Below are 18,032 nucleotides of genomic sequence, written 5' to 3'. Positions count from 1 at the left end.
GTGAGTGGATATTTGGTGTGGTTCCTTATAAAGCTAATGTTCATTAATTGTTGGCCATTGCTAGCATTATTATTGTATTGTTCATGTTATCATTGTTACTTATGCGACTTGCTTCCCTTCCCTCTGAGGAGCCTTAGATGATTAATTTCTAAAAGAAAAGGTTAGGATCACCCATCTCTGAGTCCCCCAACGGCACCGAGATTCTGTGACTCATGAAGCTGAAGGCATTGCGGTTCACAGGTGTTCACAACATGATTAGGGAGCAAAATTAATTTCAGGAGCACGTGAACCTTACTGAAATTGGGTAGACATGAGACTGCAATACACTGATGTACAATCACTGTCAAGCCTTCTGCAATAACAGAGTGGATTTGATGGAAATACAGTTGATGAGATAGGTAAATTGCATTTAATAGTAAAATATTGACATGTTCAAAAAAAAGAAAAAACCTCTGCATTGGAAGTTGGGACATCCCTGTTTTCTCCTGGTCTCTTCCTGAGAAATAACACAAGCTAGTGACAGTTTCTTGGGACACAGTTGTCTCTCCTTCAAGGATTAAATGTTGTCAAAGACCAGTGCCTGTTCTATAATTTTATGTTTCATTAAGTTCTAAAATTTCCCATGGGGTTCTAAAAGAGTCTCCATAATACTTCAAACAGTTTCTGCTTAACATTTTTTTCCTGTTGCTCCCTGTTTCCTCAACATTGCCCAAATAGATTGCAAATTCAACACTAAATTTTAGAATCCTTTTCCGAAAACATGTTTACTTATTTTGAGAATTATATTAAAATTGGAATATAATTTTTCAGAAAGACCAATGATTGTATGTTTTGTTTTGTTTTGTTTTAAAGGACAAATCTTAGCTATTTTTTTTAGACAAATAACTTCTAGGAGATTCAAACATTTAATGAGGCTTATAATTTTTTTTTTCTAATTTAACAGAAAGAGAAAGACTGAAACGTGGTTGAACCAAATTCTATGTACCAACCAATGAACATAAAACAATTACATAAAGGTGGAAGAAATGTAGGATTAGGATGAACAGTGGTTTGTTTAATAACATTTTAGGGGCGCCTGGGTGGCTCAGTTGGTTAAGTGTCCGACTTTGGCTCAGGTCATGATCTTATCGCTTGTGAGTCTGAGCCCCATGTCAGACTGTGTGCTGGCAGCTCAGAGCCTGGAGCCTGCTTCGGATTCTGGGTCTCCCTCTCTTTGTGCCCCTCCCCTGCTCACACTCTGTCTCTGTCTCTCAAAAATAAATAATAAAACATTAAAATTTTTTTTAATATTAAAAATAACATTTTACGTGATATCTATTTGGATATCTGTTGTATCTATATTATTTGCTCTTTTTCAAATCAATATTAAATCTTTTCAAAAGTTAGTTCCAGACTTTAGCATTTCACACTATTCATATTACTTCACACTATCAAAATATGCATTCAATTTAATAGTGATGTTAGGGAAGGAGAGATTTTTCTAATGAATTGCATTTGAGAATACTTAAGGATACCGTTGGCTCTCCTGCCATAATGTTGCCCATCATTTGAATTCAGTTCTTCATTACTTAAATATACATGTGAATTAAGAAAATTGGATAATTTAACTAAAAGTTAATACCATTTTATAATGTGACACAAACAATTTTTCCCCAAAAGGAAATGTTCAGGGCAAGTGCAAGGAAGAAAGTTGCTTTTATAGAATAGAGAAAAAAAAATCTTAAATTCATAACTGTGCAGGGCTGCGTATAGCCATAGGCAATACTAGAGTTTTATGCTTTACAGCTGCAAAAATAATTACATGAGCATTATCTAAGCAACAATCTTTAATGGATTACATTTTGTTAGCTTTTCATTCTATACTGTAAAAACTCAAATAACATAGTAAATGAAAAAAAAACTTGATTTATCTTAGACCTTTGATATTTCTGAAAGACATTTTATTATTCATTGGTTTGAGATATGATCTCAATTTTTTAAATAAGATATAGTGTTACTAAGTTGGTTTTAAAAGCTCACCAAGTAGAAAAATTGTGCAAATTATTTATTTTTATTTGAAAAGTATTTTCGTTTTGCATGTTTCAAGGGTGTTAAAATTTTTCAGAGGTGTTATCTTAGATGAATAATGTAATCCCGTAAAGGCACATAGTATTTGTTAAGGTCAATTCATTTGCTTTTTCTATAAACCTTACATTTAAATGTGGTACATTTTAACACCTAATCATAATATAAGTTCATAAGTAGTGAAAGTCTTCAAACCCTGTTGTTTACTTTGTGGTAACAGTAGCTGGAGTTTTCAGTTCAACCAGATTTACTTTTGTGTCTATGTATTTTATTAATAAATAATGTACAGTATTAAAATTGAATCACAACAGTGTGACACAATTATATTCGCTTTTCTTTTTCATTTTACCATTCTTGCCTAAGAGGAGGACAAAGTCTCCTCTTTGAAGTCTTGTTTTCCAAGTGTTAACATAGTCATGTTGTGTCCCAAGTTGTCTCAATATGTAGATTAAAAAACGTTTTTGTTTGAGTGGATGTTAAAGCTTACCCAGTTGTGTTCATATACTTAGCTGGTATAGAGGAAGGAAAAGTAGAGAATTACAAGAGAAAACTACAGCATTTTGTAAGCCTGTAAGTTTGATTGAGGTTTTGAAGCCAAAATTTAAGCGTGACTTTTGAAATGATAGTCTGAGCATAAGTTTTCTACAGTGTAGTACTTCATCCGTGAAAGCATTTTAAAATGTCGCTGCAATGGAAAGACACTCGTTCCAGTATAAAATTGTTGTACCAAATGTTCAGTTCAACAGATTTCAAAAGCTAAATAACATTTATCACTTCAATCTATGCACTGGACATACCAATGAACATTTTAAGTACCATCTTAAATACGATTACTAAAATTGTTCACATGTTATTACACACTGGGAGAAAATGGAGTGGGAGAAAGATAACGTTTTTAGACTTCGCACTGAAGCATGTATCTCCATGCCTGCTGTGTAAATGTGGAAAGAGAGGTTATGTTCAAGTAAACGATGGAGTTGTGTTTTAAGACTAACTCATGCCAAAGAACTCATGATTTCTTTGTGTTTACAAGATACAGAGGACAATTTTGCTGTGTGAACTGTTTTTGAAATACAGATTTGGTTTATTTTCCACATTTTATTTTAATGGTTACAAAGTGAACAATAGTGCCTATTTTGTAGTATGTTAATATCACATTAGTATCCAGTGGAGACCGTAGTAATAAACTGTTTCTGCCTCTAAAATATAGTGTTAAAAATAAAATAAAATATAGGGTCAATAGCATAAATGAGGTTAATAATACCTCTCATCCTGAGCAAGTTTAAGGACTCAGTGAAATAATATTTACCAAAAAACAACTACAAACAAAAAATACAGAAGATACAAAGTGATGCAAGTTGGTAGTGGTGCTGTTATCATCACTGGGTTCTTCTAACACTTGGTTGGCTCAGTGATAACAGAAAAACACAGTATTTTGAACATAGTCATTTTGCAATTATATCTAAAGTTTTTATAATAAGCATATTTAAGTTGTAATGCTTATATACTTTTAAAAAAAAAATTTAATGTTTTTATTTATTTTTGAGACAGAGAGAGACAGAGCATGAATGAGCAGGGGAGGGGCAGAGAGAGAGGGAGACACAGAATCCGAAGCAGGCTCCAGGCTCTGAGCCGTCAGCCCAGAGCCCGACGCGGGGCTTGAACTCTCGGACTGTGAGATCGTGACCTGAGCCGAAGTCGGATACGTAACTGACTGAGCCACCCAGGCGCCCCTGTAATGCTTATCCACTTTTATATACTAATATGAAATATCTTTAAAATGACTCAATTGAATGTGTGTTTGGAAGTCTATTTATTTTGGTTTGTATGTGTATGTAATTCACTTAATAATACAAAGCATCATCCCAATGTGTCATGTAAGTGAAAGGAGGATTCAATTATATTCATTAGTACATGGAAGAGAAAAATGTGAGCAGTAGGCAGAGAAGAAATGCATCTTAACGATAAGCCAAATGCTATTGTGAGGGCATGAAATAGCAAAATACACTTGTCCACTGGCCCATAGATAATATCACATTATCCCTGTTGTGTAGCTTAAGGCCAGATATCTTTATTAAGTTGCATATGTCTCTAAGTAAATATAGATTCTCCAAGATATATTGAGGTGGCTATTACTAATAGTTTATTATAATAAATGTCTCCTTGCTGAAGTTCGGAGATAAGGACTGTGTATGTCACCGTTGGGTATAATGATTTAATCTTGTTCCTGCAGTACTCCGGGATGACTTCAGACAAAATCCTTCCGATGTCATGGTGGCAGTGGGGGAGCCTGCAGTGATGGAATGCCAGCCTCCACGAGGCCATCCTGAACCCACCATTTCATGGAAGAAAGATGGCTCTCCGCTGGATGATAAAGATGAACGAATAACTGTGAGTATTTCATTCAGCGGAGGGGGGCGTTCATCGATCTAACTGTTATATCTTCACCAAAGAAAAGAGAGAAAAGTGAAGTACTTTGTTTTGTTTTGTTTTGTTTTAAAAAGGTTACATATCCCCCATTTGCACTTCTTTTAAAATAAACATATTTCAGTTTTCCCTGGGTGGACATGAAAATGAGTGAGGAAAATGCATGTTGCTTATTTTGGAGATTAGTAAAAGAAAATTATAATTTCTACTTTAATGTCTTAGAGTTAACACCTTCATGCATGATTTAAGTATTGTTATAATTCAGGACATATCACATTTCCATATGCTACAGTAAAAATTGTTAAAAATTCGATAATATGGTATGTTTCCAAAGGCGTCCTATGTCACTTCAGGACTTTTTTTTTTAATCTCTTTCTCCTTTTCAAATGGCTTTTGTGTTCTGTACAGTTTAATATTGTGTCTGAAAAATAAAACCTCATTCTGAATGATGGTTAAATGATGGATTTATCTCATTCAAAATAAAATTGCGTGACTTGATTATTGGATTTCAAATTCCTGCTGTCATACACGTAGCAGAGTATGCCTTCTGGAGTAATGATACATTTTATTGACATCAGTGATTCTTTATGACCTCTTTCTATCTTGTAAAGTGTTTACTGAAACACCCAAATAACTGAACTGTAATTGATTCTATGATTGTACAATATTGCCCTTTACAAGTTTCTTTGTTTTGCACATACACTGTATTATGAATTCATTGGCCAAGATTTAAAGATACCCAGGAATGGGGCATCTGGGTGGCTCATTCAGTTAGGCGTGTGACTTTGGCTCAGGTCATGAGATCATGGTTTGTGGGTTCGAGCCCCGCATCAGGCTCTGTGCTGACATCTCAGAACCTGGAGCCTGCTTCGGATTCTGTGTCCCACGCTCTCCCTGCCTTCCCTGTTCTCTCTCCCTCTCTCTCTTTCAAAAATGAATAAACATTTAAAAATTAAAAAAAAAATAAATAAAGGTACCCAGGAGAACATGTGTATAAGGAAAAGTCACTGCTAAAGGTATAGAAAAACAAATTTGTAGCACAGACCCCATAGCCCTAATAAATGTTTGCACTATTTCTGAACAACCAGTTAGCAGATTAGCATGAGAATTAAATAGGGAAAAATAAAATCAAGAAGGTTATAGTAGACAAGGTTTTAGGGACCTTGAAGAAAATCAAGTATTTTTCTTGCAGTGATCTGAATTAGAATGAGTCTCCCAAAGGAGTTTTAGAATTCTAGTGATTGGGTTGAGAATAACCTTGCTGTACTTTTAAGAGGTGTTGAAAAGTCACATGGCAAAGTGAACTGTATGTGAAAATTGTTTTTGGGAAGTGAAGTCAAGAGCACAGGGGAGTAAAGACCATAGGAACAAATGCTTCTCTTACTGGTGACAACAGATTCCTTTTTAGATTTATGTACAATTAAGATAATAACTTTGCCTTAAAAACGTATTTTAAGTCACCTAATGACCATTATCTGTAATTTCCATTTCCCTGCCTGAATGATTCAAACACACTGAAACCATTATTACCCATTTCCTCCTTCATATCTTTCCTGATTCATTATCTATTTGTGTTTAATATGAATTAATGAAAAAATTCTCAGCATCAGAGATGCAGCATTAAGCAGAAATCGGAAAGTCCCCTGTCTGGAGTTTATATTCTGTGAGTGATTATATAGATAAAACCTAAATAGATAGTATAATATATAATATGCTAGGCTATAATAAGTTCTATAAAAAATACTGAAGGGCTAGACAGATTAATTAAGATAGGGGTGGGATTTCAGTTTTAAATAGTGTGACCAGAAAATGCTTCTCATGAAGACCTGAAAAAATTGAGGGAGGGAACTCTACAAGTACCTGGAAAAGTAAGCAGACAAAACAATAGGTTTAAAGACCCTAACATGGGGCCTACCTAACACATTTTTTTTTAAAAGAGCAAAGTGGTCAGTGTGTGTTGAGTAGAGGGGAGGTTGATAGGAATTAATATTGGGGGAACAGTAGTAGCCAGACTGTGTAGGACCTTATAGATCTTGTAAATAATTTGGATTTCCCCTTGAGTGAAGTGAAAAACATCAGAGTTTTCTCAGAAGATTCCTCTGTTGTCTTGAGAACACACTGAAGGGACAGCAGTGATTACACAGAGAGACTATTTGGGAGCTTTTTCAATAATCTAGGCAAGATAGAAATGGTGGTTTGGATCATTCTGCTAGGAGGGAAAGTAGTGAGGAGTGGTTAAATTCTGGATCTGCCGTGAAGCTACAGCCAACAGAATTTGCTAAGAGATTGGATGTGGCTTGTAAGAAAAAGAGAAGAGGCCAGGCTTACCTTAATTGATTGGTCTGAGCGATTGAAAATATCGAGATGCCATTTATTGTACAAAGAGAAGATTTGGGGTTAGAAGTATCAGGAGCTCAGTTTGGGACATTGTAAGTTTGAAGTACTTGTTAGATATCCAAGTAGAAATGTCAAATAGGCAGTTGGAAACATGAGTCAGAAATTCAGAATTGAGGTTGAGGCTGGAGAAAAAAATTGAGTTGTGGCAGACATGACAAGTACTTATTACTCTGCAATCCTCCCCTGCTTCTGGGCAAATGAAAGACTCTGCTGCCCAGTTTCTTTGCTGTTGGGCAACCAATCTGACTAGTTCAGCTTTATGGGATGTGTATGGAAGTTAAATAAATTAAATACTGGCGAGTGAGCCTCTAGCTCTTTTTTGTCTTCGCCATGTAGCAACCAAGGAGGACATGTTCCAAGTAGTACAGCTACAACGTGGACACTCAAGGGCCCGGGTCCCTGAGTTATGGGTACCCAAACCTTCCATCCCACACCTCTGTCTTTCCATGATAGACACATCAAATGAATGAGAAATCTTTGTTGTATTAAGTCATGGAGCATTTCTTACCATAGACTAATGTAGCTTATCCTGATGAATATGGGAATCATCCTTATGTACACATTATTTAAAACCAGGAGACTGAAATCACCAAGGTAGTGATTACATGTAGAAAGGAAAAGAGATTCAGTGTTTAGCCCTCAGGGAGAAGAGGCAGAAAGAGCAGTGGAGACTCAGAGGGAGCGGGTGAGAAAAGAGGGATGGCAGAGACAGCCAAGCAAAGACAGGATGTTAGGGAGGTGACAAAGACTGAGTCAGTGGCAGCCCTTCCAACACATAATGTAAGGACTGAGAATTGATCATTCAGTTTAACCATTTGGTGGTCAGTCACTGATGACCTTCACAAGAGCAGTTTCAGTGGAGTTAAGGGGTTGAAACCTCAAAGAACTGGTTCAGAAGAGACTGGGAAGACTGAAATCAGACACAGAGTGTAAGCAATTCTTTTTATGTTGTATCTGAGATAATGGATAAAAAAATGAAGGTGATTGTAGTCTCATATTTTGAAAGGTCAGACTTCAAGGTTTTTTGTGTGTGTGCATATGTGTGTATCTGTGCATTTTCTGTGATATTAACAGTTTAAAACTGCTATGGTAAATTTGGTTTGTAATAATTCCTAGAACCTCCTGTTGTATCATATATGAAATGTGAAGAGATGTTATGGTTTATGCCAAAATGTTTAATTCATTATTGGATCTTCATTTACCCGTTGCTGTCCAGAGGGTGCTATCTACTGTAAATACAGGGCTTCTGTTCCCCTACTCGTCAGTAATGTAGAGTCTATAAGAAGTGCCTCCAATCAGGAATCAAACCATTTAAAGTTGCAATACCAATGCTATGATACAATGCCAACATGTTAATGTATAAATAATTTTAAAATCATTTAAATGCTGCCAAAATGATGATCCACGATAGCGTTCCATATGCTAGGAAGTTGTAACATCTGAAACTTTTCTATTTCCAAGACCATCTGTGTGTTTTGTATAAATTATGGCTGTGAAACTGATAAAACACGAGGTAAAAAGCACATTTATACATGCAGGGAGATGAATAGATTAAAATCAGCAGTTTGAGTTCAAAATTACTGTTCTTATTTAGATCCTAATTGTTTTTGTTTTTGTTTTTGTTTTCCTTTAGGCAAAACTCAAATTGAGTAATTAAAACAAAAATTTAAGACAGAAACAGAATGTCTGACGTTCTTTCCAATTCTTTTCCCCCCCCCCAATTGAATGTAAAGTCTTAAGAGATATTGGTTATTAGATATTTTATGTGATTCTTCTCTCCTAAGCTTTGTTTTCAAATCATTGTTTTCATTTCTTTGCCAAATGTGTTGAGCACAGATGAACAGGAGATTAAAGCACATAATATCTTTATGAAAGGCAAGTAAAGATTGCATGGTTATTGCTACAGTTTTGGTTCTAGGAATTTCTGGAGTCTTTAATGTGGTGGCTTTCTTTGTTGAAAATTTAAAGTACGACTCTCCCAGCTGTGAGAACAAAGACACACCCTACAAAAAAGGGCAAATATGTAATTGTAGCTGCACCTGTATTTTTGATGTTCTTAAGTCATTTCTTTTTACACTGACCTGGATTCTGAGCCAAATTTTAGATCTGTGATGATTATAAACCAGCAATGTATAAATACCATTTTCTTATTTTCCTAACTGACAGGAGAATCTTTTAGAACTCTTCTGGGACTTCTTTCTTAGAATAATTTGAAGGAGGACTTAGGTAATGTTTAGTCTTTCTTCCTTTTTTTTTTCCCTAAACATGAGTATTTATATTTAGAATTAGAAATAGAAGTAGTTTAACTGGAAGACTGGATTAAATAGATTTACTTAATATGACTGAGAATTAGTCATAACCATTATTATTAATAAATGAAATTTTCTCACAGAGATGAATCAGAGGACCAAAATCTTTTTTTTTTTTTAATGTAGAACATTGGATATACTTTACAAAGAGTGATATATTTAGTTTATTTTATTGTATTTTGGAAATATTGTACTCAAATTCAATATTTTTTTGTAATGTGCAAAATTGATGATGTTAGTAATGGGGAATAAAAGTAATACCAAATATTTAAGAAAATAATTTTGTTTTTAATAAAAAAAACTAAAATTGTCCATGAATTAAAGAAAAAGTTAAATACAATTGAAAGTAGACATCACAAATATTTTTCTGGATTATAAAAGGGTTTATGTATAAAGATGGTCAGTTACAAGATTTTGTTAAATAAAAGCTGGCAAGTAAACCCAAAAGGCTCAAGAAAAATTTTAGTATGATATTGGTTTTCTGAATGAATGTAGAGTCATTAGTAAAGAGAGAAGAGAAACTTACTGATGCCAAAACATTATAAAAGGGTATTAAGTTTATTAAAAATGTGCCACTTATTTTATATTTGTTGACCTGGGGGATTTTAATATTATTCCCTTCCCTTCCCTTCCCTTCCCTTCCCTTCCCTTCCCTTCCCTTTCCTTTCCTTTCCTTTCCTTTCCTTTCCTTTCCTTTCCTTTCCTTCTTCCTTTCATTTTTTAGAGAGAGAAAGAGCAAGAAGGGGAGAGGAGGGAGGGAGATAGAGAAAGAGAAAGAGAGAGAATCTTAAGCAGGCTTCACGCTCAGTGCAGAGCCCAACATAGGGCTCGATCCCATGACCCTGGGATCATGACCTGAGCCACAGTCAAGAGTCAGTCCCTCAACTGACTGAGCGAGCCAGGCACCCCAATATTGTTTTCTTAGTGCACAGTTTTGTTTTGTTTTATTTTGTTTTGTTTTCACCTGAAGCTAATGTAATATTATATGGCAGGGGTACCTGGCTGGTTTAGTCAGTACAGCATGTGACTCTTGAGTCATGAGGTTGGGCCCCACATCAGCAATAGAGATTACTTAAAAAATAAAATATTAAAAAGCCATTGCATGGCAAAGTGCTTATTATAAATCAGCACAGTTTTGGGGTCACATACTGAAGATCAGTTTCCCTGCTATTAGGTCTCTATGAGATGCACATTCTCCTGATTATAGCAGTGGGAACTGCAGGCATAGCTACAAGGAGGTGGCCAATCTCTCAAAGAACATTGCTTATAAAATAAAACTTATTTAATTAGTTATTATAATCAAAACCCCAAGTGTATTCATAAACTAAAATATATTATGCAATAATACCCAGGTGGTAACTAATGAAACAATAGCAACTATATGGTTTGCCTCAGCATGTGATAAATTGTGAGGGCAAATTGATACCATTATTTTAATAAAAGAAAATGATAGTTGTATATATTTATATATGAGATCTGATGATTTATGACTGGGAATGAAACCTTTTGATATAGATTAGCAAACGAATATTTATAGGAACAATAGTAAGTTCTCAATTCCTAATTTCCATTAAATCCTACAGATTTTGCAACATATATAATGACTCTATTTGCTGTCAGAGTAAATTTCAATTTAGAATGACAGTAACCTTTAGCTCCTGGTAAAAAATACTGTCTTTAAGTTCGCAAGGGTCTGGAAAGGTTAGTTCACACAATGAAGGTTATGGTGGCCTTAAAACTAGGATTGGTACATTTAAGAATTAGTCCATATTAAAAAAAAAAATTTAGTCCATATTATCTCCAGTAATGAAAACTATAACATAAAGATCTATACAAATTGAAAGGTGAGTAGTTTGATAAAGATGGCATGAAATTGTTCAAATTAGACCAAAGGTTATAGTTCAGATAAACAAAAAATATTTTATCTGGGTACTAGAAGCCCTACCTCAAAAGATATGAGGTGATTATCTAAAGAGGATGAAAGAAAGATTTATATTAAAAAGGATATTATGAATCAGTGGATTATTCAACTGAATATGTTTTATAATTAACTGTCCAAATTGTGGATTAGCTAGGTTCAAATATAATCAGCTATATACATGTCAGAAATTGTTGCTGACAAATTAAGCAATTAGGAGAAATTATATAATGAATGGCAAATTGAGTTAAGGAAAATATTGTTTATGTAGTGGCTTGAAAATTTTGTATAGATATAATAAAAATATAGTAAAAACTAACACTGTAATAGTACAGTGTAAATTGTGAGATCTATCTAGACTCAATTCTGAAATATCAGAGTTAGTTTCTTCATAATAACCTTTGGCTGTCATTTATCCTGAATGATTTCATTTTACTAGTTAAAAGAAAAGCTTAAAAGACATTCATCTCTTCATGTTTGAAATTCTTAGCTTTTGAACTAAAATTTACAGATGAATAAAACATGCTTCTTCCCTTCCCTTTGTATGCGGCATTGTGACAAACATCTTTTTAATGACTTGTATTATTCCATGAGATAAGCTGTGTCTTGAATTTTTAAATTTTCACCTACCTGTTCTATATGCTGTAGTAGCATGCTAGGGGTATCCTCTATGTCTTAAAAACTTTGGTTCTTTTTTCTACTTGATTGAAAAAATAATTCAGATGATGGGAATAGTTTTATTATAAAATACTGATTTCCATCAAAGCCACAGTCAAACTTGAAACCATTTTATTCCCATTTTCATCTACTTATCACATACCTATACTGATTTTTTCATTCTTCTTTGAAAAATGTAGAAAAAAATTACAGTATAAATACATTTTAACATGAGCAAGTGTATTAATATTTTTTTCTTAAGGTGACTTAGATGGGATGGCCAGCAATGCTGGTTTCCTGGGCACTATCCTGGTATTTGAGTTAAAAACCCCTAGTCCTGGGGAAACCAGGACAGTTGGTCAACTTAAACCTAGGCTGTTTAAAGGAATTGATTTATATATGAATAAAAAAATCACACACATACAAGGTAAGTAAAAAATAGTTAAAAATAAATGGAATCTTACCTATATCATTTCTTTCATAAACCAGTTAAGGATTTGAAAATTATGAATGAAGTTAGGAGCAAAAGTCAGTTATACATTGAAAAAATTGTTTAACACTTCCCATTCCCATGCTAGAGAGGTACAGTTGTAAGCATAAAGTATGTCATCAGTTCTTTTTCCTGTCCTTTTCTGCTTCCTGTGTGTCTTTCTAGGTTTCTTTGATTTCCCTCGTTGGTGTGATATTTTGGTGAAAAGCAGCTGACTCACATCCCATCCAAATCCCCAGTGTCCTCCAGATCCTTCATGAATTTGGCATTCAGCCTCTCCTTGCCAATTACTTCCTTTCCCCCCAATTCCCACATGTCTCCCTCCTAAGCCATCTGCTCCTCCTCCCTTCCTCCGATTAGTGCTTTCCTCTGGTCTTCCGATTTCTTTTATTGTTCAATGTCTGTTGCTTCCTTTTCCCCCTCTCCTCCCCTGGAGGAAATCAGCACACTTAATGCAGCTGATGTCATAGAGCCCCTTTTCCCTGAGAAGTTGAAGTTGTGTTCCTGCAAAATAAATATGTAGTTCTGTTTTATGAAGGTCAGAGGAAACTGCGTAGTCACCCAGAATTTTTTTTCCTGTCCATCTTATGTAGCAAGTCATACATATTTCGTATTTTATATTCTTTAAACAAAAAAAGTTTTTTCGTGATTTAATTCTAAGTTAAATCAATATAAGTCTATAATATGAAGCATGGTACTGAAGAAATCGGTTAAAAAATAAGTTTATGGGGTGCCTGGGTGACTCAGTCGGTTAAATGTCGGACTTCGGCTCAGGACATGGTCACTCAGTTCGTGAGTTCGAGCCCGTGTTGGGCTCTATGCTGACAGCTCAGAGCCTGGAGCCTGCTTCGGATTCTGTGTGTGTGTGTGTGTGTGTCTCTCTCTGCCCCTCCCTCCCTCCCTCCCTCTCTCTCTCTCTTTCAAAAATAAACATTAAAAAAATTTTAAGAATAATAAAAATAAGAAATTTATGTACTATGCTACTGTGTTAATTTTCACATTTAATAATTGAAACAAAGTGGTTAGTGGAATAAAACATAGTCTTAGGTATCATAAGACCATATAACTTCAGGTTTCAACACTTATTAAATGCATGATCTTATGGACATTTGATCTCTATAAATGTCATTGTTTCCACTGGTGAAATGAATTGTCTAATAATACCTATGTTGGTTCAGTGGTGTTACTGTAGGAATTCAGTGAGAAAATACATGTTAAATATCATTATAAATGGTCACCATTTACACTCTATATACACTCTATATACATGTATTAGTCATGGATGTTCTGGTTATTACTGTTGTTGGTATACTTGCCTGAACTCTGGGTATATTTAGTCATCAAAAACTGTAGAAAAGCAAAATCAGGAACTGTTTGTGCCATAGCAATTTTAGCTTTTCTGAATAAACAAATATATACATATGAGAAAAGAGATCTGACATTTATGTCTCATCTAAATTTCTGTGTATATCCAAATCACGACTGTGGGAAAATTTCCATTTTTTACAGAATCACCAAGAGTATTCAGTTTAGGTGAATATTATGAGTAAAGTAGTTAGACTAATACTTATATTAAAAAACAATTTTGAGTCCTCTGTACATCTTTATCATGAAATGCAATGATCAACAGGGGATTCCACAAAAGAATTTAAGCCCTATTGCCCTAAGGCATTCACTATGTGTAACAAATTGACTTTTCTCCCATGCATCCAGTTACGTATAGTTCTTAGGGGAATTGAGAAATGCTGTGATTCAGATGAGGTACGCTGGTTGAGAACGGCTGGTTTATCTTCACATGGATTGTCCTGATCTTTCCAAAACTTGTAATTCTATTTAAATAATTTTACACCTACTCCTGTTTGGACACTGAAACTAGAAAAAAGAAAGCCAAGCATTTCAGACCCACTTGGGAGGTCTAAGTACTCTTATGAAAGAATTGTACTAAACTAAGATATTCTCAGTTCTAGCATTCAAATTAGTTTAGATGACAGTATAATTATAAACATAATTCTGGTAAGTATTTGGTTGTTGCTCTAGTTTTTCATTATTTATGTGTTAGAGGTGCACTTACAAACTTGGATGCCAAGAGTTTGAAGGAACAGATTATGAGAGTCTTTGCATATGCTATTCCTACTGCTTGGAAATGTTCTGACCCCTATACCCTCTTTGTCTAACTCACTCATTGTTCAGGTTCCAATTTAAAGCAACTTCTAGAGAGGAGTCTTCTGTAAAATCCCACTGTGCACATCCACACTAGATTTATCTCCCTGTTATCTGTGCCTTTCCGTTTTATTAAGTATTTTTTTCTAATCTGTTGGAAATCTTTGTTTATGAATTACTCCTCTAATATACATAACATACTTGAGTACCAGCTGTAATCCCTGGGTCTGTCTTCAGGTTGGCAGCTCCATATATATTTCTCTAGAAATTGTTAAGTGAATGAAATGTACATCAGAGTACTGTTTTCTAGCATACCTAGAACTGAAAAGTTGCTAATTTGAACATACTTGATTTTATTTTCCTATATTTTTTATATTGGTTTTCTTATTCCTCTATAAAACGGAAAGGATGTATCATCCACACCATTTTTTTTCCTCTAAAGCATGGTTTCCAGTAACTTGACAGTAAGTGAAGGAAGAGATACTCTACAAGTTAATTATGTGAGTAAAGATACCTCTATAAGTGTGACTTACAGATCCAGAATCTTACAGATGGAGCTGACTTGAGAGACTGTAAATAGGCAAACCCCTTTACTTTTAAGAAGAAAGGGGGAGCCCGGGAATTTGATTTGCCCCGAGTCACTTAATGAATCTGTGTTTTGAGTCAGAAGTAAGAGCCAGACCTTTCAACACCAGACTTTTTCCTGTTCTGATTTTTCCCAGGATAGACTAAACCTGATCAATTCTTCTAAATCAGCACTTAAATTTGACTAAGACAAATCCTAACAAAAAAAAAAATCCATAGGTAAAGAAAGTATTTTGCTAGATTCATTTCATATAATTTTGCCACTTGTTTTGTGTCCCAAATTCAAAATTTCCTATCTTGATAAGTATAGAAAGTAGTATTCTCAATGTATAGAGTTTAACAACATCCTCTTCTTATTTATCCACTGGGTACAAACATGGCCCGTGTCAGTTTGATTATAATTCTGCCCATGTTTTAGCTTTATTAAGTATATTATTAAGAACATATCCAAGTTCATCTTAAGTTAGCTTTATCAAATGTGTTATGAAGAATGTATCCAAGTTCATCTTAAGTGATTGATTCTCAGAGGTTGCCTCAGATCTCATTCAAAAAATAAAAAATGGCAACAATTTAAATAGTAAGTGAAGCCTAATGTATGGCCATCTTAGGAAGGTCTTTTAGTTCTGAAGCTCCTTTCTGAAGCTGTACTAACAACTAGACCTTGGTCAAAGTCCTTTAACTGTTGACAGTATTAAGATAATAATATCTTCCCTGATTATTTATTAGGATTATTATGAAAACCAAACCAGAGTAATGAGAACGTTTTGCGAACTATCAATGACAGCCTTGTTGTAAGGTGTTATTTTAAGTACTTCTGTCTTGATTTTCAGTTAATTTTCATTCCTCATTGGTATTTATAACTTGGAGAGGTAAGAGACTTAACAATTTTTAAATTAGGAATGGAAAAGAATGCTTTTGAATTAGATATTTAATGGATAGAACCAAGAAAAACCAATAAAAAATGCTGGTTAAACTGTGGTATACCCTGTTTTGATCAGTTTTTAAGTGTATAGAAAATATATGAATCTCCTTCTCTTTGGCATCTACCTTTAAGGGGTCTACAATTTATAGTGTGCTTGCCCATTTTTGTCTGGATCCCTTGAGACACCTAGTTGTAATTCCTAATAAATTCTTCATACAGGGGTGCCTGTGTGGCTCAGTTGCTTAAGGATCCCAACTTCAGCTCAGGTCATGATTTCAGGGCTTGTGAGTTCAAGCCCCACATCGAGCTTTGTGCCGACAGCTCAGACAGAGCCTGGGGCCTGTTTCCAATTCTGTATCTCCCTCTCTCTCTGCCCTTCTCCCACTTGTACTCTGTCTCTCTCTTTCAAAAATAAATAAACATTAAAAAAATTCCTCATATGTATGTGTAAACTCATTCCAGTACTACAGAGAAGGTACAAGTAGGTTAAGATGCAGAGATAATGTAGCAGAGGCTAAAGATTGCCAGACAATGTGTTTCCTACGTCAACAAATAGTCTTTGGTTCAGGAAACAGGAAATAATATACTATAAAATTTTCAAGCTTCCTCTAAGTAATGTAATGAACGTCCCTATGAGTACAAATCCTAACATATGTGAAAAATCAGAATAGTCTTGAATAATTTTGTCATTGTACAACGTTGATGTTTTATCCTGTTTTTTGTTGCATGCTGTTTGTCAGAACTCCTTTAAACCTCCTGAGATGGTTCTGGCCTTCCGATTTTTTTTTTCCAAACAGACTTCCGAAAAAAGAGTTTAGAATATTTTTCCAAAATCTAATCCCACCCAAATGTTAGTTTTAGCCAAAGCAACATTAGAAGACATAGAGGAGTACCTAGTAGATCTGCCCAAGCCTCCTTCCATATGGAATTCTGCCAACTCCTGAAATTCACTGGGCTGAAACCTAATGTGGATGTATGCCGCTGATTAGCATCCATGATACTTCAGTCGGAGTAGACCTTCCAAAAAGAAATGCCTCAGAAATTTCAATAACCGGCTAAAAAAAAGTCGTACCCGATAATTCAAAGTAATTATCAATACGGTATATTAACCAGAAGTATTATAACCCTACAAAATGAATACACATGGTCAGATGACAAAGCCTATAATAAGAATTTCCGATTAGTTTGGTATACTAATAGAGAAAGCAGACTTACAAACGTTGCTTCCCCCTCCCTCACCCTTTTGTTCCCCTTATAATATATGCTCACTCAAGCAGCTGTGTTTCTTAATTTTCTGAGACTTTGATATATTTGATCAGGCCATTATATTCCTCCAAATAGCCAAAGACTAGTGAAATTTTACTACTGTCTGGGAGCATTTTGTTTAATTATGAGTTAAAGTCATTAACCAAATTAAAGGTATAATCTGTGGTTTCAAGGATGGTGCTCTAACCAGTTTATTTCATTTTTGATGTTCTGTTATGCACAGATGAAATGCTTCTCTAAAAATACAGTTTTAAAATTTATCTTAAGGCATTGCTTACAGATCTTACCTGTAATTTGGAAAACATTTAAATCATAACAGAATACTCTCTGGTAAATTCTCTATTTTAAAAAAAAAGTTGACTTTTCTAATTGCTTGTAAATTTTGTGCTTGCTTACGATGACCAAGCCTTCACTTGTTTTCTGTTTACCATAGGCAGGATGAATTGTAATCTTAGAAACAAAGTAGTAGATTCAGAAGTGCACTTGATTGTACAAGGCATTCTTTCCTTAAAACATGGTCCAAGATGCAGAAATCAAAGACATTATGTTAAGCCTTTAAGTTTTAAATTATTTTTAATCTGACCACTTTAAAGGGGGTTGGGATTTCTTTTTCATTATTTGTAATTGGCTAAGATTGACTTTATTTCTCAATCTTGTCCATATTATCACTTTTATTTAAAGACATTCTCTCAAAAAATAATCCCAGATTTTATGCTGAGGCTGATTTCTAAACTAATGCTGATTTTGCATTTCTTTTGTTTAAAGGATAGTTGCTTTAAAAGTACTAACATTTATTGGTAACATCTGACTACTTCAATTTTTATCTCCTTAAACTCA

General features: G+C 34.5%; 1 protein-coding gene across 1 annotated transcript in view; it reads left to right on the top strand.

Moving 5' to 3' along the window:
- Window positions 1–18,032, top strand: part of ROBO1 (roundabout guidance receptor 1) — a 400,374-nt gene that overhangs the window by 253,832 nt on the left and 128,510 nt on the right. The window contains exon 3 of the mRNA XM_049628000.1: window positions 4,298–4,455. Within this exon, the coding sequence (XP_049483957.1) occupies window positions 4,298–4,455 (158 nt within the window). The remainder of the gene's footprint in view (window positions 1–4,297; window positions 4,456–18,032) is intronic.

This window comes from Panthera uncia, chromosome C2 (genome assembly GCF_023721935.1).
Source record: "Panthera uncia isolate 11264 chromosome C2, Puncia_PCG_1.0, whole genome shotgun sequence".
Classification (NCBI taxonomy): domain Eukaryota; kingdom Metazoa; phylum Chordata; class Mammalia; order Carnivora; family Felidae; genus Panthera; species Panthera uncia.
Note: the sequence above shows the minus strand (reverse complement) of the source record. Positions and strands in the feature narration are given on the sequence as shown.